This window comes from Zosterops lateralis (assembly GCF_965231275.1).
Source record: "Zosterops lateralis genome assembly, chromosome: 19".
Classification (NCBI taxonomy): domain Eukaryota; kingdom Metazoa; phylum Chordata; class Aves; order Passeriformes; family Zosteropidae; genus Zosterops; species Zosterops lateralis.
The window spans coordinates 3,298,571-3,322,644 of NC_139779.1; the positions used below are offsets into that span (position 1 = coordinate 3,298,571).

Consider the following 24,074-nt stretch of genomic DNA (forward strand, 5'->3'; position numbering starts at 1 on the left):
ACTGTCCTGCATGGTCTGAGCTTTGGATAGATCTGTATAAAATTAAAAAATCAGCCTGAAAATTCTTTGCAGGTGCCAATTTCTGTTTCCCTCCGCTTCAGCACTAATGGTAAATGATATTTTTTCTGCACGACCCCAGGAATTCAGAGCTTCTTCAAAAAAAATCTATTTCTCTAACAGTGACATTTAATAATTGTGATAAAAAACCAGCAGGAAAGTGGGTGAAGAACATGTTGCTGCTGCTCAGTGGAAAGCAGCACACTCAGGGTGAGCAAAATCCCCACTTAAAAACTGCCTCTGGAACACTGAGCAGAGAAAAATGGGATTTTGTCCCTGAGCACTTAAAACTGCTAAAAATAAGGGAAACTGGTGTCATCACCTGGTCCTGACACTTTCACCGCCTTAAAAACTCTGGAAAAACACAAATGTGTTCTGCCCAATCTGATGAATTAAGGAGCTGTGGTCTCCTGCTGAGAAATGTGGCTGGGACAGAGGGAGAGACCAAACAGCAGCTGCTCTTCTGTTCCAGTCCTGCATCACATCCCTCAGAGAAAGGGGAAACATTTCCATAAAAATTAAAGCCAAAAAACTCAACAGCAAACTTGAGTCAATCAGAATTGCTCATAAACACTTGTTTCATTCCTTAAGACTTTCTCTCAAATTTTTGCTTAGCCATTAAGACATAAATCTTTATCTCTTCTCCTAAAAAAAAAAAGTGCTGCATATTCCTTACATGAGTCAGAACACTCTCATTCATTATATAATATATATATTTAAATAATGAATATATCATTTGTGTCATTTACATTTAGAGATGAAAAACATTTCTTTGAACATTTGTTGAAAGCAACACTATGTGAAAATCTAGGTTTTTTTAAAGTCAGGAGGGCCCTGTCAGACAGATCTGGTGGGAAGTTCAGAACTGAATAAAAAATGTTATTTCATGCACATGTACAGTTAAAAAGAGTCAGAAGGCAGTTTAAAGAAATCAGTGAAACATTTTTTGCTGTACATTCTAACCACAGCATCTGAGAGTAAAATACTGTGTGTAGAGGAAACAAATAAATAAAATTAACCAATAATGAAAGAAACCCACCACCTTCCCAGTCACTATAAAGACAGAGTAAAGCAAATAGAAAAACAAATTTCAAATATAAGAAAACACCTCATATTTAATAAATGGTGTTATTAGGGGATAAGAAACCAACATCTAGGGCATGAAATTAGGTCTAATTGCTCAAGGTGCAATACAGAAGTTTATTAATGTAATTAATGACTATTCTTTCAGCTGTAAAAAGAGAGGGGAAAACACAGCCACATTGAAGGCTACACTGCACTGGAAAAAACACATTTCCCTTCACACTCTGCTCCTGCTACAACAGCGAATCATGAATTTTAAAAGCATTTCCTCACTGCTTTTGTTACCGTTTTATTAATAGATTTCTCTCAGGCAGAAATTCTAAGGAAAAACAGTATCAAGAGGCTTGGAATTGCTTTTCTTGCAGCCTCTCTGGTTGCCCTGATGGATGACAGGCAGTGATCTCCCAGCTGTGGCCCGGCACTGGGCTCACCTTGCGTTACTAATTTATTGCTTTCCTCATCAGTGCAACTGGGAAACATGGAAATGCACACACCCCAAATAGCAACCAGCAGTGAAGTTATTGCATTTCCTTCCCTCCACCAGCAGTTCACGCCGGGGGCAGAGGACCACGAACAAATAAAAGAGGCTGGAGACATAATTTGTTGTGGTTGTACGAAACGAGGATGTCGAAACGAAGGTTGCGACGTGCTTGGAAAAAACACCATATGACTCTAATCAACAACTGAGCCTGCAAGCTACAATTAACCCATCAGAATTATTTATTCAACTTGGTGTAACCTCTGAGTCCCAGCTGGGAAACACGGTGTGGAGAGGGCTGAGCTGCTGGGGCAGAGCCAGGGGGTCAGCAGTGTCTGAGCCTTTTTTCCCCCCAATGTTTGACCCCAGGGCTTCCCAACTGCTCTGACAAGTGTAAATTTAGCAAAGAGGGCAGGAGCAGCCATGGGGGGAGAGGTTCCACACACAGAGTGCTTGGTACGAGGCTGCAGCCACGGATCACATTCCTCCTGCTGTGGTGTAGTGTGTCCCGACCCTGCTCTGGATGCAGGAGGAGATGTGGGGTGTCCTGGGCTGCCTTGCAGGCACTTCCCAGCAGAAACAAGTTCCCAAAATAATTCATGGAGAGGAACACACGAGGGAGTCCCCCATTTAAGGCCACCTTGGTTTTCACTCAATGTTTATGCAGTGGGAGCTGTTGTGTTCACAGCAGAAAGATGAGACACCTCGCACAGGAGGTGGAAAATTCAGCTCCAGCTCACAGCCTGAGCTCAGGTGAGCTGGGCAGCCACTGAACAGCTCTGCTGTTTGCCAAATTCTCCAAAGCTGGAGGGAAAAACACAGCCCAGGAATCAGCCACAGCTCTGCAACCTCCTTCACCTTGAGCTGCGACAGGAAAAGACTCCACAGGCACCGGTGGAAAACAATAGGGAACAGAGAGGTAAATCACGAATCACTGAGAGACTGCCCAAAAAACAGCTTTTCCTTGGCACTGGCCCAAGCAGCTCTTAAGGTCAGACCACACATCACTCCTTGTGCCACCTTTTCACACGAGATCTTCCAAGCAGCAGGAGGAGGGGAGAAAATAACCCAAGCGAGAGGTGGGACCAGAGTATGACTTGTTTGTTAAATTTGGAAGTGATGCATTCTTTAAAAGGTTATGTTCCAGTGACTTACAGTACCAGGCTGACATTCATACACACACACACAAAAAAAACCAGTGTTAGCAACAATTATTCCAGCCAAAAAAAACCCCACAGTCAGTCTCTCCAAATCCCTGCAGTGCTGCAGATGGACACAGCCTTCTCCTCCCCTCCCAGCCCAGGTAAAGAGCTGTCACATCACCCCATCAAGCAGCAGCTCATTAGTGGGTGTGTTAATTTCTAAACACCTCTTTGTGCATCCTATCAGGGATCTTGTGCAAGAAAATATTTCAGTACCAGGAAATATGCAAATAGGAATTCAGAGGCCTGTGTGTTACTAGAAAATGTCATTGAAGTGGGAGAAAAAGCAAATTTTCAGATGAAGTTTTCCTTGCTTGGGGATTAGCTGAGCTAACACTGAGGTTTTTTTTTTCTCCTCAGTAATGGTTAAAATACCTCCACGGTTTCTATTTGCTTGCTGGTGTTGTGCTAGAAACATGTTATTTTTTATTTGATTCTAGCCAATATATAGTCCAATTGAATGTTGTTATTCACATCAGAAAGCTGCCCTCTACCAAGTGTTTTATAGACACTTGACATCTGCCAGATTCACAGCATCCAAATACATTTTTAATGTTACAAATAGGGCTGTGGTCATGATGCTGAGAATTTAATGCTCCTGGCCTGGTCCCTGCTCTTGAATACCGAGTGTTAATGCTTCTTTCATTTGCTGCCACACTTCCAGCCCAGATCAATGAAAATCTAGACCACAACTAAAAATAAGTTCCCATCCCCAATTCTCTGAGGAGGCTCAGTTGTGGAGATTTCAAAGAAACCCTTCTCACACTGGAACCAGCCTCACATTTTCTGCTGCTGAAACCTCCACACAAACGAGTCCCTCCAGATTGGGGAAGGGTGGAAATTCACTTTGATTCTCAGACTGATTTCGTTTCAGAGAAAACACTTAAGTTTTACAGCCAAGGCTAAGGCACTGCAGCTGAATCCTGGGCTTGTCTCAGCACAGGACAGTTCCAGCTGATTTCCCTGAGCAGACAAACCTGAAGGGCTCATCACCCTCTGGGGTTTGAGTTTAGCAGATTCCTACCCTGGGAGTTTCAGCAAATAGTACATAACTACCACAATTGTCACTGAAGGAGAGAGTTTTGTGTCATCAGCTCCAATCCCAACCACTCAGGCTGCACAGGACACTCCATATCAGCAGATTACATCCAACACTGCACCAAGCTTAAAATTGCTGTGACTGCCCCTTTCACTTAACCCCAAATCGTGCTTGGAAATCAAACCCCACGTTCTCAACAGCTGCACAAACACTGACAGACACACGGGGTGGAGTGAGAGGTGATTTCCAGGTAGTTCTGGCCAAAACCTTGCAGCTTAACTCCTGAACTGCATCCCTGGGCTGGTCCAGCACCTCTCTGAGCTGTCAGCTTTTACTGCATTTTTACATGGGGTGTCTGCAGCTCCTCAGTTTTTATTGCATCACCCAGCCCTGCACAGGGGGTGCCTGCACCATGAGAAAGGTGCTGATGTTGCTGGGACAGAGGTTTGAGTGGCCTGGCTGCAGTGAGTAATTTTACATGAGTTTTACACATGGTAATGTGTGTGGCCATTTAAATGGTAATTGTGGGCATTGCACAACTTAAAAATGTAAAGCCTCTGGAGCTTCATCAGGGCTTGGGGCTCATGGTGGGTTATTAGAGCTTCACCATCACCTCATGGTGGGTTACTACAGCTTCACCATCACCTCATGGTGGGTTACTACAGCTTCACCATCACCTCATGGTGGGTTACTACAGCTTCACCATCACCTCATGGCACATTACTAGAGCTTCACCATCACCTCATGGAGGGTTACTACAGCTTTACCATCACCTCATAGTTGGTTACTACAGCTTCACATCACCTCATGGAGGGTTACTAGAGCTTCACCATCACCTCATGGAGGGTTACTACAGCTTCACCATCACCTCATGGTGGGTTATCAGAGCTCCATCATTACCTCATGGAGGGTTACTAGAGCTTCACCATCACCTCAGGATGGGTTACTAGAGCTTCACCATCACCTCATGGCACGTTACTAGAGCTTCATCACGTGGCAGGTGAGCAGCCCCAGCCTTGCCCCACGCCCAGCACTAAACACTATTATCATGGAGCTAAAACTCCCCGTGCAGACACTCATTATTCTCTTTATCTGTTTCAGAATAGCCAAGCTGTGAGTCTCTGCCCTCCTGTTTTCTGTTGACACCCTGATTGCAGGTGTTTGCTGCACCTCCCTGTGCCCAGGACACGCCTTGTCCTGCAGGGTCACGGATTAACCCAGTGCTCCTGGCAGTGCTGCTCAGCCTCCCTCCATCCTGGGCTGATCAGAGGGAAAGAACACTGAATTTATTTGGGAAGACTGTAAATGACTGAGGGACTCCAGCTGACTTGTGTTTGCACACTGCAACTGGTGATATTTGCAATATCAGAGGCACATCTGCAATATCAGAGCTTGACTTCTGTGGGGGATAAGTTTAGCAACCACTCCAGTTACATCAGATTTTGCAAGATGATTCCATATCCACGCTCACACGCTGGTTTGGGTTGGGGTAGAGGTAATTTTCATCCCAAGTTTGGGGCTCTTTCTCTGCCCTGGTTAAAATCAGCACAGGTTAAGGCTTTAAAGGCAAATATAAATGGAGGGAAAGGACAATCATAGCAGGAACTCTGCAAGCAGGGATTTCCAAGTGGAATTCCGGCCAGTTTACCTGCTAGAAGCATGGAAACAACCCAGCTGGAATAAACACGACCACACCAAAAATGTAAAACAACAAGAAAAAAAAAATAGATAAAAAAAGGGGGAAAGAGAAGAATTTTAAATATCGCACACTAAGACACAATCTCCTGTCTGTTGGAACTTTATTTTCAGGCTGGGTTCCTTGCTTTGTTGGCATCAAAAACACACAGGACTGGTGACAGTCTGCAGCTTGCAGTGCCTTCAACACCACCAAGAGCAGCACCTGCCTCCTGCCAGCACAAACACAACCCCAATCCCAGCCTGGGGCTGCAGGACAGGAACATCCCCACTGGAGCACAAGGCAAGGTCAAGCTCAGACTTGCTCCTGCCTTGCAGCAGATGGCAAAAGTCATGCCAGCAAGAGAATAAACAGCAGTGGTTCTTGCTGGCATGCCATTCACCTGAAACTCTGCTCACTGAACGTGTTCTGGGCTAGAAAAAGATCAGCGTCTCTACAAGGGAAGGACATTGTCCAACTGTCACAATTCACTAGGGAAATGACTCTGAATGAAACTCACTTTTGATTTATTTTGGCAGCTCAGCTCCTGCTTATTATTCATGGGTTACAGAAGAATATTATGGGGCTTTAATCACTCAGCTGGAGCCTCACAGAATCCGTGGCATGACTTTTCATAAAATATATAAAGTCACACAGCTTAAAACGCCATATTTAACCCCAATCCATTCACTATCTTAAAAAGGTATTGAAATCTAACACTAGTCATATTTCATATGCTCACATCTCAGAATAATGACCCATTCATAAAAATCCAAGAGATAAAGCTTAGCCAGGCAGGAGAGAATGAATATAACTGAAAGATGGTGCTTACTACATCAGGGATTGTGACACAAAAATAGCCCCCAAATATTTCAGAGATATTCAGAATATTTTATTTTCAGTTTAATTAGTTATTAAGAGCTTATGACAGTCACTGCTGTCCCAACAGCAGGGGCACATCAAACCCTCCCCATGAGCCAAACCTGGGCACTGAGGCCAAGGAAGCAGCACTGGAATTTGATGGATGGAAGCAAGCATGTGTTTAAATAAACAAATAAATGGCAGCAAAGTGCCTGGGGTAGGAGATGTGCAGGCACTGAGTGCCTCAGTTCAGTGTGAAACACAACCTGCAGTCAGAAAAGCCACCTCCACACGAGGGGGTGGAGGGAAAGGAGGGAGGCTGAAGCAACAGTGCTGCTTCTTAAGGAGATTTTATGCACACAGAGCACAAAAGCACCTCCCTTCCTGCCAGGCTGACACTGCCTGTACCCAGGGGGACAAGCCACTGACTGTGGTGACCCTGGGGCTCAGGACACAGCAGAGGACCCCACTCCTGCTGCTCTCTGCCATGGGCAGCACCTACATCCCTCTCTTTTCTGTTCACTCTCCATCTTCATCTCCTCCTTCCTCTCTGTATTGATTCTGCAAAGTGCTTCCTGATCTCTGTTTAAAGAAAAGAAAAACCAAGGGAGTATTTCACATACTTCCAGCTACGACCTTGTCAAACCCACAAACTGTGGGCATTTTTCTCTGCCAGACACAACCTCCTCCTTCCACAGGCTCAAACACTGCCAGGCACTGCTGCACACCCAGGGCAGGGCAGGCAGTTGGAGTCTCCCCACAGCTGCAGAGCCCAGATGTTTATTTTTACATGCCAGGAGAAAGGACAGCCCTGGCTGACCAAAAGGTGGGATGGCCAACTGAACTGTCTGGGGCTCAGGCTGGGCAGCAAGGATATATTCCTGTTTTTTGACCACAGCAGCTGCCATCCTTCTTCTTGTACTGCTGGAGTTATGAGAAATAAAATATATAGCACTGTTAGCATGGAGCAAAGCAAAGCAGGAGCCAACCAAAGCAATCTGAGTTATCAGCCAGTATCTTCAGCCATGAGAAACATCCAAAGCTTTTCCCAGCCCAGGCACATCCATTTGTTCTTCTAGTTAACACTTAACTTTGTTCTAGCACTAATTGAGCCAGACCTTAATGGAGTCAGACACTAAGCAATATTTTAAGCAATAAACCACATTTTTCTTTGAAACACAGTCGTTATTTGATGCAACTTCAGTCATTTAACAGACACTGTGGGCACAGGGCAGGAAGGGAAAGATGGACCAGAGATAACAGCAAGAAGTTTGTTGTGTTTTATTCAGATTCAAACTATCAAGCTACAAATCCATTTAGGATCTTAAGACTCCTCTGGGGCTCTTGATTCTTCCCAAAAAATAGATTTTTGTTGAATTCACCCCATCTTTACCCACCCTGGTTGCACAGATACCATCAAGAGTTAAACCAGCAGCAGATGCAGAGGCTACTTATTACAAGGACAAAAGCCTGATAGGTGAAGCAGCTCCAGCCAAACAACCAGTAAAGGCATGTCATCAACTGTCAGAAAAAATTACAGCCAGTCCACGCAGAAGCTTCAGCAATAAACACAACTGAGGAGTGACACATCAAACCATACGGAGCGCGTTAAACGCTCCCTGGAAAAATCTATGGGAACTTTTTTATACTGCACCCTAGGGCAGAGAGGAAATTATGCCACAACTGGACTGCAGCTCTTAGCAAGGTCAGCCCACTCTCCAATTCAACAGCAGCAGCAGCTTTGAGAAAAAATAAAAAAATCTTCCAGAGGAAAAATCGCGTAGCACTGGCTCCCTAGAAACTGTTACAACTGAACCACAGCAGCTCCTGCATTCCCAGCCTCTCCCAAGGCATCCAAAATTGTCCAAGTCTGGGACTCCCAAGGAAAATTTTGTTACGCCCTGCAGAGGAATGTTCCACCCACGGCTGTTGTTTCCTCCCATAAAAGGATCATTAGTGAGATAATTTCTGAGGGTCGGGGCATTGTCTGCAGATTTCACTGAAATATCGCACCAGGAAGGGGAAGCCAAATGAGCCAGACTATTTTAAGGCTTTTTGCATTTGGAGGAAATTCTAGGGCAAAATTTCAAAAAGGCAGATGCTTTGAACTGGGAAACTGGTTATGCTTTGTGGGGAAGGGAGCATTCCTGCCTTTAGAACTGCTTAAATAACTCTTTTGGGGCCACATCTATTTGATGGCTTTTATTTTTAGACTCAGAATCTGGTTTTTCAGACACCTCGCTGCTAATTTATCCGCACACGTGTTCGTGAGCAAGACTGTTTGGGGAACAGTTTAAAAGCTGATAGACAAAAAAAAACCTCACTACTTTTACATGAAAATTTCTTACTAAAATGCCTTCTCATAGCTACTCAAAGCCCTGCTCCATTACCTCAGTAGGCAGGGGGGCACAGAAGTGTTATCCCAAACATCATCCCAGCCAGACAGGACAGGAGACTCCATCACAGGGAGAGCTCAGCAGATGGATCTGCAATCACCATTCTGGACTTCCTATCCCTAAGGTCTCCTTTTCCTCAAGGAGCAGGGAGAGCACATTTCCATGGCTGCACACTCCATATTCCCCACTGGGTCAGACTGGGATTTAGGTTCCTCTGACTGAGACAGTAACAAGAAGCAGCACTACCCAGATTTGTCTCTGCTGGCAGCGCTCCCTTGCCATCAATTATCAACAAAACATCCTGCTCTCAAAACCAAGGCTGGGCTCCCCTCTCCTGGACAGCTGGGAAGGTGCAGCTTCTCCACAAGACAAGCTTTGGAAAGCTCTTTGCTGGGCTCAGTTGGGAAATAACTCCATCTCCTCAAAATAAAACCCCAGTCTGCCAAGGCTGATAACCTCAGCTCGTCTTCTAGGAACCGGTGTCTAAAAAAGGGTTGATGATAAACCCCAGTAATTTGAGCAGCACTCGAATCAAGTGCCTGCACAAAACTCCCAACCATTTTTTGGGCAGCTCAGGCTGACAGGAGATGGGAAAGTCAAGGCTGAGCTCTCTCACCTGCAAGGGCAGCAGGGATGGACCAGCACAGACAGCTGAGGGCAGGGATTCAACAAAGAACCCCCTCCTGGCTTGCTTTGACTTAACTTCTTTTTTTTTTCTTCTGCCACTGCATCCAAGGTTTGCATTTCCTCTGGAAGGAAGTCAGAGACTGAAAGGATGTTTATTCAAACTATTATTTACCCCTCAGACAAGGACATCTCCAACACAACGTAGTCAGGCAACGCTGGCAAACACCGGCCACAGTATCAGGGGTTGTTGGGAGAAAATGTGACTGAAGGGAAGAGGGTTTTGCAAATCACCTTTCAGGTCCAATCCTGCAGTTAAATACACAGGATCCTGAGCTCTCACTGAAATTCAAGCAGCTACAAAATCGGAGTTCAGATGCACTTTTATTTATGGCTTTCAAAGAGATTGCAGTGTTCCTCTTGGGTCTCAGTGTGCCAAGGAATGGAAATTAAATGACAGGAATTTTCCAAAAATTTCTGACTTTTCCAAAAGGCAGCCTGCTGCAAGTACTGTGCACTACATCTCTTGTGGTAAGACTTACAAATGGAAGAAGATCAGAGATTAAACTTACTGATGTGGCTGCCTTTAAGCTTTGTTTCAAACCTCCTGCAAAAGGTGGTTGCTAATTGTTTCCTTACTAATCAAGGGTGGTTTGCAGTTGTGGTTTTGATGATCAAATGCAATAATGATCCTCATCCTGGGCTGCCTAAGGGTGAGGCTCACAGGATGACACTACCTATCCATGTGGATGTGTCAATCCAATTTTGCAGGGAAATACTGGTTTTGGGGATGACAGTTTCCTACAAATATAATAGGAATATAAGATTAGTAGAAATAAGAACCTAATTTTGCTGTGGGACCAAATTACCAGGAAAACTAAATAAGGAAAACAGCAACACCAACTCCCTTCCAAGCACAGAACTGAACTGCCTTAACAGCACCTTGTTTTCAGCTGTTTCAAAACAATTTCTGACCATGCACTGGAAAATAAAACCCTTCCTCTCCAAGTGGGAGAAGTCAGGCCTCTTGCTCCATAAAAACATTTCCAAGTGTCCTCGATTCCCCTGAGAATATGCTGGTAAAACAAAGGCACTTTTCAGCACAGGAACAGGCAGCTGAAGCTGGAAAACAAGGTTTTCACCCCCACAATCTGCTGTCAACAGGGTGAAAAGGGCTGCCTCACTCCCCCACACAGCACCCAGGGGTGACAGCAGCAGCAAAAGTTTCTCCTAGGTTCCCTCTGATTTTGAGGTGACAAATATAAAAGTTCATCTCAAATTGAAATGCCAATCAAGAGTTCCCCAGCACTGTAAGGTGACCTCCTTTGCGGCAGGTCCAGAATCTGAGCTTGGTGATGCTCCTTCACTGCTTTAAGCTTCAAGAGCCAGCCAAGTCCTGCCACTCCAACAGTCTGGTTCCAGCAGTTCACCCAAAAATGCATATCCAGGTGGGAAATGATGGGCTTGGATTAGAAACTTAGAAAGAAAAAGCTCAGAGCATTTCAGAATCAATCCAGTTTTCATCCCAGAGAAGTAACACTTTAAATAATTGAATGGTTTCAGTATTTATTAGGATCTCAAAGTAAGAAACAACTGCTGTGGTGCTCCTGGGAGATTGTCTGGCCTCAGCCCATCCAACTGCAAGCTCTGGCATTTGTCTTAAAAGTTTGCTTCTACTTTGCAAAGCAACAAAATGAGGGAAAACAGGAAAATCCACAGCTAAATACAGGAATATTTGTGACTAACTGCAGCCCCAGGCCAGTTGAAATACATCTGCATGGACACACGAGTGAGCACTTGAAGGTTTTTACTTAAATCAGGATTTTAACTGGTTCCTTTACAACCAAACTGAAGGAAGGGCAGCACAGACAGCTCTGCCTTCTTGGTGCTTCAGAGCAGGACACTGTGCAGGTCCATCTGTCCATGCCTTGGAGAGCATCAAAGGGATGGAAGAGTGAGAAAGCACAGGCACAGGACAGAGCTCTGAACAAAGCCTGCCAACCTCCACGGCGCAGAAAGGCTCCTATTGTCCCACAGGCACAGCTGAGCACAGCACTGCTGTGTTCATCCTTTTCTCCAAGCCCTGAGGCACTCCAGGCAATTCTCACCCACAGCTCTTCTCAATCCCACTCTTTTGTGGTCTTCTCACAGCCAAAAAGGCTAAAACAGCCCCAGCTTTCCAATCACAGCCAAACTCTCCAAGCACTGCACCAGTTTTCCACTCCCTCCTCAATTTCTGTAATTGCCTCCTCACCTGATCCCTTGTCTCACTCCTGCACAGTAATTACAGCAGCGCCACTCCCAGGAAAGCCACATCCCAAACACATCCCCAGTTTAAAGCAGCACTTAAGACATCCATGATCAAGCTACTTGTGCTGGGAGAATTGAGCATGTCTCATGTTTTTTCTAAAGCGATACAAAAGCTTAGGCAGGCGAAATAATTCCCTCAAGGGCTCTGTGGCAGAGCTGGGATTAGAAATAGATACCAATTGCTGTGACAGCAAGCAGGGGAAAACAGAGGGGGTAATAATCCCATGCCAGTCTTAAGGCTGGTATTAAGAAGTCACTGAGGAACCTTGACTGATGGTTGAAGGTTCAATGTCCCTGGTCTAAAACAGGACAGGAAATAAGAGCCAAATGGAACCAGGCTCAATTCAGCCTCAAAAACACACAGGGGCCAAGCTGAGCACTCCCAGGCCCTGCAGCCATGGCTGTGCTCATCAATACTGAACTCCCAGCAAACACCTCTGTCAGGCCAAAAAAACAAGTGCAAACCTGAGGGCTGAACAGGAGCTGCAAGAGGAAGTGGCAGCCAGTGATCAGCAGTGACCAACAATTCAGTGAAAAGGACAAACAGCCTTGTATTGATCCCTGCCCAGGATCAAATGTACTTGTACCTGTTCAGTGCTGCTCGTTTTATCATCAGCTCCAGAATGGCACACAGGCCTCCTGCTTTGATCTTTAAATCAATTCCTCATTCACTTCCCTTCAGAGGGTGAGGCAGGTCAGAGCAGCTGCTGAGTGAGCAGGGCAAGAGGCACAGAAACATCTCAGTAACAACAGCAGTGGAGTTTTGGCTGCCAGAGGCATTGCTGAGTGTGACATCCCCAGCTGGGACCCCCTGAGGCACATACCTGCCTGCCATCCTGTCCCACGTTGGTCTGTCCCCTCACCACAGTCCTAATGTTGTCATCCAACCTCCTGCAGGAAAAACCCCAGAGTGTCAAACACAGTCTCTGTGAACCTGACCCAAACAACTGGGGAATAATTTTATTTTAAAATAAAACAAACCTGACGTTCCCAACAATAAACTCATTATTTCCCCCCTCCTTCTCTGTTCAATCTTGCACAATTTAAAAGTCTTGTTGCAAAAATAAAAATCCATTTCTAAATTTAACCAGGGTTTCTTGCATTCCTGTTCCCTTAAGCAATATTGTCAGCCCTCCCTTGTCTGTTTGCATTTCAACTTCCCACATATCAAAGTGCTGTCTCAATCATTTCATGCTGGCAATATCGGCCAGGACAGAAAATTTAAGTATTTCACACTTGTCTTTATTTTGCAGTTTTAGGACCAATAATGACAACTCGAAAATACAGAATGAGAGTTTTTACAATTGATATTCTGACCCCAGAAACAAGGAATTCTTGGCAACTGAGTCTTTTGGGTAGTTTGCTCCCTCAGTCTTCAAACTGTACTAAAATTTGGTGCTTTTTGATTCTTAGTTGTTTTTTAAAGCTGGACTTTGCAACCTACCAGCTTAAACAGCCTGAAGGGTACAGGATAAAGTGAAATATAAAAAATTATATTTATTTCTGTGCCACTATTAGACTCAAGGCTGGTCTCATCCATGTCTTTTAAACAAACTAAATCCTGTCAGCTGCAGCACAAAGGCTGCATTTATGAAGCCTTGGTGACAATCAGACCAGGCCAGCTGAGATGCAATGAAATGGAGAAATATTTACCTTATTTTCAATCTGATCTTGTTCACGACTTCATCGATGTTTGCCAAAGACTGGAACATTAAAAATAAAAAAAAAAATCAGGGAGAAGTGAAATGGTGAATGTTTTAGAGAGTAAAAAATCAGTTGTGATCCCAAACACTTCAACACACAGGGGTTTTGAGGAAGAGGAGAGTAATAGCTTTGTTTTACAGGTGGAGGAACTGAGACAACAACTCAGCTGCTTCTCTGTCACATCATAAAGAGCATGAAAACACAGGTCAGGGCTCAGGGCTTCCCCCATCCCTGTGCTCTGCCTCTCCTCTGTCAGCAAAACTGTGTGACAGTGACCTCCAGTGGGCACTGGGGATGGGGACAGAGCCTTTGCCTCTGGGCTCAGACCCCCCTGCAGGGCCCAGTCACGCAGAAAATGGTCTGGAAGGAGAAGCAGTGAAGGCACTGCTGGGGAAACAGCTCCTCGCTGCTGGAAAAGGGAAAACAGCCAAGCCACACCACCAGAAAAAGCTGCAAGGCAAAAGCAGGGGTGCTGCAGAGGATCCCAGACATGGGGAATGCTGGAGCAGCCTCAAAACACCAACTCCACCTGGAGAAACATCTCTGTTTTGCAAGAGGTTAATCCAAAACTCCCCCTGGGGCTGAAGTTGGGAACACAAAGCATGGATGTGGGCCCACTGCAATCCCATTCTTTAAATCTCAGAAGAAACAACTGGGTTCAAACTCTGCTGTGACACTGCACAGGCTGAAAATCCCAATGACCAAAGATTGATACATGGCAAGTTATGAAATTTACTCCATCTACATAGAAAACAAATTTATTTCTACACATGAAAGCATTCTGGGTGGAAAGACACCACATAACGACAGCAAACCCTGTGAGCTGCAAATTTAAGAAGTGATTATTGTTAAAGCTTTATTTCCTGTGCTAGTGTTTAAAATAAAAAGTTTGGGTACAGGTTTAAACACTGCTTGGTCATTTGCCATCAGGTTGCCCTGAGAGTAAAGGGTGGAAGTAAAATCTGATAGTAAAAAGTGTGAAAGCAAAGTCTGAGAGTATTTGGAGCATTACTTACTTGCTCAGTGGGGAAAAGAGCATTAATATACTCCACAGCATTGAAATCTGCTCTGTCCAGTGGATCTTGACTGGGAAATACCTGGAAAGAGAGAGGAAAACAAACACAATCAACCACCATCAGTAATTTCTGTAACTTTCCACAGTTTCTACTACTTTTAATTCCACCAGAACTTGCTTCCAGTTGTGTTTCACAGCATTTCTCTAACAAGCAGCCACGTGCTCTGCAGGGCTCCGACCTCCCAAAATTCCTGTGGATACCAGCCTGGATAAACACAGACAATTCACCCTCATGATTCCACACAGAGCCCTGGCACAAACCCATCCAGGAATTCCCAAGACACACGAGCCACTGATCGTGTAATCCCAAACCACCCTGATGCTTTTGTTGCTGTCTGGGAACAAACTGAGGCTCTGCCCTGCCCTTGGCAAGAGCTCTGGTGACAGACAGAGGGTTTGCTCTCCACAGTGTAACAGGAAACGTGGTGAATTCAGGAGTGGTTGTACAAGTTCTCTGGAGAATTGGGTTTGCCACTTTTCACACAAAGAGGGTGAGAAACACGACCTGCTGAATGATTTGGGAAGGCGGGGAAAGAGCAGCTGTGGTGCAAACAGATCTCATCTCTCCTCAGAAGTTCAAACAACACAAACACGACTGCCAGGCTCTGCTTTCTGTCCCCACAGGCTGCAGTGTGCTGCTTTCCCTTCTCACACTGGAACTGTGGATGGCCCATCACTGGAAGGGTTCAAGGTCACCCAGGATGAGGTTTGGAGCAACCTGGGATGGTGGAAAGTGTGGAAGGAATGAGATGGTCCTTAAAGTCCCTTCCAACCCAAAGTATTCCATGACTGTGATATCTGTCCCATATTTACAGAGTCATCAGCCACGGCCAACACACCCCCTGGCAAAAGCAAAACCAACCCTACAGCATCCCCCTGCTCACTGAAAGCCTTCACACCTGGGCACACGGAGCACTGATGCTGTTTTACACATTCTGCACTGTAAAATCGGCAATTTTTGTGAGATAAAAACAAATTCTGCCTGAAGCAGAAGCTTTCCCAATCACTCCTGTGGCCGAGGAGAATCAGGCAGCAGTTAAACATGTGTGAGGTCATGGTGAGAGAGGAAAATGCTCTGACATCAGCCCATGTAAGAGCAGCATCACACCCAGCCTGTCCTGCTCTCAACTCACAGTCAATCAACCTCCACAAATCCCAAATCTCCACCAAGTATTAAGAGCAGATGAAACAGGAGGTGAGATGGGAGATAAAGGCTGCTCAGGAACTGCACTCACCCTGCAGATAGGGATCAGTGCTGCAGGCAGCTGGAGCAGCTGCAGGAGCTGTCACTCCCAAGGAGTTTGTCACAACCTATTAATCACAAATGCTGGCCTGGGTTTGGTGGGGCACCAGTTCTGCCTGTGCTCCCCACCCTGCTTCCTGCAGGGCAGCTGAGCCAGCTCTGCTCCTTTAACCAGAACTGGGCAGGTTTGGCCCAAAACTGGTTAAGGAACATTGACAGGAACAAGGGGATTGTTGGGCTGAGAAGTGGCAGAGAGGAAGGTGGAAAGCAGCAGGTGCTGTCATCCTCAACAACTCCCAGTGCTCAGGAGGGGAATATTTTCCTACAGCTTTACTGTTTGTTAAAATAATTCAGCCAGGCATGTGGTGGATGCTCCACTGATCAAAAACTCACGTCTGCAAGTGCAAAGGATTCTTCCTCTCTCCAGATCTTCTTTAGAAGTTGCCACTTAATTTACCAGTTGCCAATTTACCAGTTCTCCCCTTGCTCCTCGAGGAGGGTCACCAAAAGTGACTCACAAGCCTCAACACTCAAGAAAGGGCAAAAACTTATTCGAGTGATACTTTGTGAGACAGACACTGCTGCTGCCCAGACTTCTGACAGAGGAGGGGAGAGCCCTGCAGATGGAAGGGTCGGCAGTGCAGGGTCAGTGACAGAGCCACGGTTTTACCCAGGGTTCTCAGGGGACCCTGATGGGCTCCAAGTGCCACGGAGGATTTCAGGGAACACTGGAACACACAATCATAGAATACCGTGAGTTGGGGGGGCCCAAAAGGATTATCAAGTCCAGCTCCTGGCCCTGCACAGACACCCCAACAATCCCACCCTGGAGCAGTGTCCAAACCCTCCTGGAGCTGTGGCAGCCCCGGGGCCGTGCCCATTCCCTGGGGAGCCTGGGAAAAAAAATAAATCCCACGTGTATTCACCACAAGCCAAACCAAGATTATCCTTATTTCGATTATCCTGATTTCCAGGGAGCCACAGGCACTGGGCAGCACTGGGCCTGCAATTAGCCATGGAAACACCGCAGCACCGCACGGTGACAGGGACAGGCCCACGACGAGCCACGCTCAGCCCCCAGCGCGGGCCCGGCGGGTTGGAGCCCACCCGGGGCTGAGGGGGCTCTGCCTCACACCGGGCACGGCCAGCCCGGGGCTGAGGGGGCTCTGCCTCACACCAGGCACGGCCAGCCCGGGGCGGAGGGGGCTCTGCCTCACTCCGAGCACGGCCAGCCCGGGGCTGAGGGGGCTCTGCCCCACAGGGCACAACCAGCCCGGGGCTGAGGGGGCTCCGCCCACAGCGGGCACGGCCAGCCCGGGGCTGAGGGGGCTGTGCCCACAGCGGGCACGGCCAGCCCGGGGCTGAGGGGGCTCTGCCCCACAGGGCACGGCCAGCCCGGGGCTGAGGGGGCTCTGCCCACAGCGGGCACGGCCAGCCCGGGGCTGAGGGGGCTCTGCCTCACAGGGCACGGCCAGCCCGGGGCTGAGGGGGCTCTGCCCACAGCGGGCACGGCCAGCCCGGGGCTGAGGGGGCTGTGCGCCACAGGGCACGGCCGGCCCGGCGCTCCCCAGGCCCAGCAGCGGAAGGCCCGGAGCCGGCGGGGAGGGGCTCAGAACCGGCCGCGGGCCTTCACCGAGCGGCCCCGAGGCGCGCCCGCACCTGTCCCCAGAGCAGGGGGACCCGCCCGGCGCACCTGCTCGATGGCGGCCTGCACGGCGGGCGCCAGCTCCAGCGCCGCCTCCAGCCCGGCCTCCAGCTCCGGCTCGTCCTCCTCCATGGCGGCGCCGCTTCCGCCGGCAGACCGGGGCGGGGCCGCGGGAAGGGGCGGGGCTTGAATAATCAAGGGCGGGGTCTGGATGGGCGAGAGTCCATGGAGTGGGCGGGGTTTGATTGGACGGGGGCGGGGCCAGGGAAAGGGGCGGGGGTTGCATAATCGGGGGCGGGGTCTGGATGGGCGGGAGTTCCTTGAGTGGGCGGTGTTTGATAGGAAGGGGCGGGACCGCAGAAAGGGGCGGGGTTTGAATAATCAAAGGCGTGGTCTGGTTGGGCGGGAGTCCATGGAGTGGGCGGGGTCTGACCGGACGGGGGCGGGGCCTCCGCCCGGCGGAGCGGGCGCGTCCCGGCGGGAGCGGCGGGGCTGGTCCGGACCGAGCCGAGCCGAGCCGAACCGAGCACGGCAGAGCCCAGCTGAGCCGCGCCGAGCTGAGCCGAGCCGAGCCGGGCTCTCCCGCTGCCCGGCCGGCTGCTGACAGCGCGCTCGTCCCCATGTGGCGGACGCTGGCCCTCGCCTCCGCCTTCTTCCCGGGGCTCTTCATCCTCTGCATCCGGTTGCTGCGCTGGGCCGCCCCGGGATGGAGCCTCAAGGACCGCATCCTCCTCAGCGGCAGGTACGGGCGGGAGCGGCGGGACCCGCCGGGACTGGGATGGGGAACGGGAGCGGGAACGGGAGCGATCCGAGCGGGCCAAGAGCACCGAGTCCCGCCGGCCGTCAGTCTGGACTCGGGGGTGTCCCGAGCCCAGACCCCGCGAGGGGAGCAAGGACTGGCGGCAGGAGCAACACTCCGAGCACGGGCATCCCCCAAGATGAGAGCATCCCCCCGAGTGAGAGCATCCCCCAAAATGAGAGCATCCCCAAAAATGAGAGCATCCCCCCGAGTGAGAGCATCCCCCAAAATGAGAGCATCCCCAAAAATGAGAGCATCCCCCCGAGTGAGAGCATCCCCAAAAATGAGAGCATCTCCCCGAGTGAGAGCATCCCCCCGAGTGAGAGCATCCCGAGGCTCTGGGCTGTGCACAGACTGGGCATTGAGTGCCACGGGCTCTCCCTGTGGGGTCACGTTTGGGGTGACCCCTTTGCTCTCTCTCCCTTTCAGGCTGGTGTCAACAGTCCAAGCCACGATGGCAACGGTGTCGGGGATCACGGTTGTCCTCAGCTGCAAGGACGTGGTGCATGACAGGTAACCCAGGGCACAGGTAACAGGTAACCCAGAGCACAGGCAGTCCCCCTGTCCCCTGGGATGGTGCCAGGGATGTGCTCAGCCAGCTCGGGGCTGGAGGCTTTTCTGTCAAAGGCTTGCACATACAAAGGGGAGAGGAAAATGAGTTTCGTGTTCCTCTTTCCCCCAGTTGGGCTGGGAGGGTTGGGCAATGTGCTGGCTGTACACCCCCTGAGCAGCAGCAGTTTGCTCAGGCCTGGGGGTGCTCTGCCAGCTCACCCTTCTCCAAAAGATGGGCTGAAACACGGGCTGTGTATGAGAGAAAAATATAGACATCATCAGCTCTGAAAGGGGTAAGGAGTCTCCTTACTGGAAGCTGAAATTGCTACAGAGTCCAGCAGACCTGGTGAGAACTGATTTTAGAGGTGCATCAAGGCACGCCAAAAGGATTCTGAAAGAGGCCAGAAATGGTAAAGTGAGAACAGGGTTTGCTCTGAAGGAAAATCCTGCTGCCTTGCCCTCAGTGCTCTGAGATAAACTGCCCAGAAGTGGCTCTCAGGAGGAGTGATAGTGTAATCTGGGTCAGAAGACTTAAAAACAGAGCTATTATCCAGACTAGCAGAGAAGATTGCAGGAGGGAAGAATATAATTACGCTGAGCCGGAATTCGACCGTCACACACCGGTTTCAGGATGATTTTTAGGAAGTGCTTCCACCTTGGCCATAATTAATAACTCATCCTTAATACACAGATATGAATTATCTTGCCTTGCTCTAGGCAGTGCTGTCTATCCAGATTGCTCAGAACTGCTGAACCCAGGTAGTCTATAAATTACCTTTTTGTTCTGATATAAAATTTCTGCTGTGTAGATAAGGCAGATGCTGAATCCCAAAGCCACACAGACAGAAGGTGCTGCCAGCAGCCCTCCTTCCCCCAGAGCTGTCTGCCTGCCCGGGTGTACTCAAGGCCAAGGGCTCTGTGCAAACACTTTGTGGGCAGAGACCTAGATTTACTTTGAATCTGGAGGCAATTGAGCCCAGGGCTCAGCAGGGAAGGCCACGGAGAATGACAGCAAGACAGCGAGCCAGGAAGCATCACAAAGGTTGCAGTAAAATTTGCCAATTTATTTACAGAGGCAGACAATCGTTATATTGCCGGCGCTGTAATTGCCCTCCAAAGCCCCGGGCAAGTTTTGCAAACACAATCACTTGCCATCCTGTGCTTCACACCACTTACATCTTTCCATCTGGAGCAGGAACTCCGGCAACATTTTTTTTTTTTTTCTTGGGATGACAGGAGAGCAAAAAGAGATTTGAGCCCCAAGCTACATTTCTCCGAGCACCAGCGTAGGGTGGTTTTGCCTTTTTTATTTTTTTTTTTTATCAGGGTGATTTCACGCAGGACTTTTTAAGGAGGCTGGTGTTCCCTGCAGAGCAGGGCTTGCTGCTGCCCAGATTGTGCAACCAGGATTCCAACATGCTTTGGGAACAGGCAGCTGCCTGCAATTATTTCCCAACTGACAAACGCCTCATGGGGGTTTATTGCCTGTGTTGGATATTTTGTGCTTCACTCTCTAAACTCCAGGCCAGCCATCCCTGCTTAACTCTGACTTCTCCATGTGGTTCCCAAACATTCCCTGGGCTGGGCAGATAGCTGAGAGCTGATGCAGCATGACAGGGAGGAGAAACCCAGGATTTGGGGTTTCCACCACCAAGCACCAGCTCTGGGGGTCTCAGGGCTTAGGGGAGGAGATCACCTGTGCAGAGGTGTCAGCTTGGTGCTGGATCCTAAAAAACGCTGTGCCCCTGGCCCGTGCAGTGAACACCTGGCTGTGGGGCTAATCAGGATCCTTCTTTAGTGCCGTGTTTGTGCTTGGCCAGGCTGAGCTCAGTGCCTGGCACAGCCCAGCAGGAACAGGGTCAGCACTGAGATCTGTCCTCCACACGTACCAGGCACCTTCTCCCTGGGTCAAACGTGTACCTGCTGAGCCAGACAGAGTTCAAATCCACCTTTTTCCAGCTTCAAACTCCATTGAAATGCTGCTGTGTCAATCCTAAAGACTCTTTCCCCTCCCAGAGCATGGCGAGGTGCTCAGAGCTGTTGTGATGCCTCTGTGTGTGTGTGTGCTGCTCCTCCCCAGGCACTGGCTGGCCGTGGAGTACATCTGGGTCCTGGTCCCCTACATGACCTATGACATCTATGTCATGTACCTCTGCCACTGGCACAAGAGCCAGGAGAAGGGGATCCTGGAGAAGAAGCACTCCCTGGCCAGCGTGTGGAGCTTCCTCCTGCAGGAGCGGCTGATGGTGACCCACCACCTCTTCATCCTCATCGTGCTCACCCCCATCACCCAGGTGAGGGCTGTGCAGGACCCCCTGGACATGCTGGGTGTTGGCTCCTCTCTGCAGGGCCCTGTACTCAATGCTGGCTTTCTTTACAGCACTTCAGGGGAGAGCTGGGGGACTTCTTCGTGGGCTGCATCTTCACAGCAGAGCTGAGCACGCCTTTTGTATCTCTGGGCAAAATCCTCATGCAGGTGGGTGAGGAGGGACGAGCCTCGGGGCTGGGAAGCCCACAGCAGTTCATCCCCTTTCCCTGGCTCCATCAGCTCCTCTCCAGGCAGTGGCTGAGATGGGGGGTGTCTCAGAGAGGGGCAACCCCACAGTGTAGCCCAAATCTGCCCTGCAGTGTCCTCCCAGTGTCCCATCCCTTCCCTCCAGTAACCAGCACGCCCAGTAGCATCCCAGAACTGGGGGCTGTGCTGTGGGCTGGTCCTGCAATCCCAGAACTGGGGGCTGTGCCGTGGGCTGGTCCTGCAATCCCAGAACTGAGGGCTGTGCAGTGGGCTGGTCCTGCAATCCCAGAACTGGGGGCTGTGCCCATGGGCTGATGCCGGAATCCCAGAGCTGGGGGCTGTGCCGTGGGCTGGTCCTGCAATCCCAGAACTGGGGGCTGTGCCGTGGGCTGGTGCTGGAATCCCAGAGCTGGGGGCTGTGCCGTGGGCTGGTGCTGCCCTCTCCTGCCTGTTCCTCCCCTGCTCCATGTTCATTCCCACCCCCATCTCTCCCCCCTGCCCTCCTCCATCCCCCCTGGGTGCTCATCTCATTGCTCCCAGCACCGCCGGTGCCCCGGAGCGCTGGGATGCTGCTCACCCCCCATTCACCTCCTTCCTCCCCCAGCTCAAAATGCAAGACACGCTCCTGCACAAAGTGAACGGGATCCTCATCCTGGTGACCTTCTTCCTGTGCCGCATCCTCCTGTTCCCGTTCATGTACGCGGCGTACGGGCGGCAGGTGGGGATCCCGGCGTACCTGGTGCCGTTCCGCATCCCCCTGCACTGCAACATCGCCAACGCCTCCCTCATCGCCCCCCAGCTCTACTGGTTCCGCCTCATCTGCCGCAAGGCCGCCCGGCTCTACGGCGGCTCTCCCGCGCACCGGAGCAGATAACGGAGCTGATAAGGAGCTGGCACAGGGGCAGCCCCCGGCGCTTCCCGGGGAAGGAGCAGCGGAGTCCCGCCGGGCTGGACCAGCCTCCCGCCAGCAGCACCGGCCTGGGCTAGGAAGGCTTTCCTGCCCCGCCGCCCCAGTGTCCTCCAGCCGGGGTGGGAGCCGGCCTGGGAGCACCACATTCCTGCTGAGGTTCGGCCCCGAGGGTCACACCAGCGGGGTTGGTTCCGCCCTCCCCCGGGCTGACACCGGACACCGGCGTGAGGAGCCCGCGGCCGGCAAGGGGAGGCTGGAGCGGGCCTGGGGAGCCTGTGCCGGACCTGCCGCAGCCCCAGCCCGGCCTGGAGCCGTTCCTGACCTCTACTGACTTCAGCTCTACACTACAGCCCTGTTCGGCCTCTGACCTCCCGCATCACCTCACCTCCTGCTGCTGCTGCTGGGCTCAAGCTCCACTTCACCCCACGGTGCCTTTCACTACAAGTGTCTGACAGCCCTGGGGACACCCCTGTGCTCCCAGCAGGGCTGGAGGGCAGAACCTCATGCCACGACAGGGGAATGAATGGTTCTGCTGTCTCAGGGCAGGATGGGGACAGGAACCTGCAGAGTCCTTGTCTCACCAACACACAGGGGACTATGCAGAGCCCTTCCTTGGCAGGGGGTGCAATTTTCCCCTCCTCTAACCACAGATGGTTTTTTATCTGGCCTGCGTCCCCTCGGCAGGTATTTAAAACCATCTGGCACACCCTGCTCTGCTCTCCAGCTGGCACCACCACGCCCTGGAAACACCTGTGCAGTGGATCCCTCCAGCCCCATGCCAACCCCCATGAGGCTGCCAGGGACAGAACTGGGGCTGCACAGAAGGAACCAGCGAGCCCAGAGCTGGATGTTGGGCTGGTCCTTCACCAGTTCAGCCCATTTCCTCTTTTAGTCACAGCAGAAATGGGTACAGGCTCACCAGCAGCACAGGGCTGAGGAGCTCTGCGGGTGTGTGCAATCAGACCACAGCTGAGTTCATTCCCTGCAGCCAGCACCAGCCAGGGCAGCCACCTCCTCCTGCAGCTTCCTGTGCTGCTCCAGGGCAGGGAACTGCACTGGCACAGCCCTGGCACAGCCCCCACGCCTGGAGATCTGTGACCACTCTGTGCCTTTCATTCTGTCTGAAACCAGCAGCCAAGCTCCGGAAAACCTGGATCTTTTGGGTGTTGGATCTCATCCCAACCACGGCTGCTGTTCTGGATAGAGTGTAAAAAAAAAAACCAAAAAGGGCCTCTTCTGACCTGGGGTTGTTGTTGCAGAGACGCCACAGTGACAGTAACCACCGCGACCAGCTGATGTTACAAACCGCTTGCAACTGGTTACAGATGTTGTATCTCACTGTTTTCATTGCGAATAACGTGCCTTATGTAAGGACAAAAAAACCCCAGCCAATGAGGCACCTCAGTTTGCACTAACACTGCCCTATTTACTATCAGGAGACCAATAAAGATTTCCTCTCTGAGTCACACCACTGGCTGGCTCTTCCACGTGCCGTTCATTGCTGGGTGGGGGTGTTACATGTGGGCTTGCTGCTGCACCCCCACCTCAGGGCAGGAGCGGCACACACGGATTTCCAAAGGTTCCTGCCTGCCCTGAACTCACCCAACTCGCTTCCCAGCCTCCAACTTGCTTCCCAGCCTCCGGCAGCACGTGGCAAAACCAGCAATTCTCCTGGGACTGGGAGAGGGCTGGTGGCAAAGCAGCCAGAGGGAAGCGATTTCCTCGATGCTGGAGGCTGCTGTGTAAACCCAGAGAGCCAGCAGGAAAAGCTGCAGCCACACAACTGGCAGCTTGGCTCAGCAACAGCTGTGCCCAGTTATTCCAATGGAAAACCACAGTGGCTCCTCCTATAAATAGGAGGAGCTCAGTGGAAGAAAACAGCAGGGAGGGATTATACTACAAAAAG

The 24,074-nt window shown here is 50.3% G+C and overlaps 2 protein-coding genes across 2 annotated transcripts in view; one reads left to right on the forward strand and one right to left on the reverse strand.

Moving 5' to 3' along the window:
- Positions 1–17,530, reverse strand: part of VPS53 (VPS53 subunit of GARP complex) — a 64,210-nt gene extending 46,680 nt beyond the window's left edge. The window contains exons 1-4 of the mRNA XM_083875065.1: positions 17,441–17,530; positions 14,446–14,526; positions 13,379–13,428; positions 12,550–12,616 (exon numbers count right to left, since the gene is read on the reverse strand). Coding sequence (XP_083731191.1) covers positions 12,550–12,616; positions 13,379–13,428; positions 14,446–14,526; positions 17,441–17,524 — 282 coding nt within the window. The 5' untranslated portion in view covers positions 17,525–17,530. The remainder of the gene's footprint in view (positions 1–12,549; positions 12,617–13,378; positions 13,429–14,445; positions 14,527–17,440) is intronic.
- Positions 17,531–18,012: 482 nt separating this feature from the next.
- TLCD3A (TLC domain containing 3A) lies at positions 18,013–22,132 on the forward strand (the record flags this gene model as incomplete). Its single annotated transcript, XM_083875514.1, has 5 exons — positions 18,013–18,134; positions 18,621–18,704; positions 20,824–21,037; positions 21,124–21,219; positions 21,863–22,132. 5 exons carry the CDS (start codon positions 18,013–18,015, stop codon positions 22,130–22,132), a joined length of 786 nt encoding a protein of 261 aa, XP_083731640.1.
- Between the last annotated feature and the right edge of the window lie 1,942 nt (positions 22,133–24,074).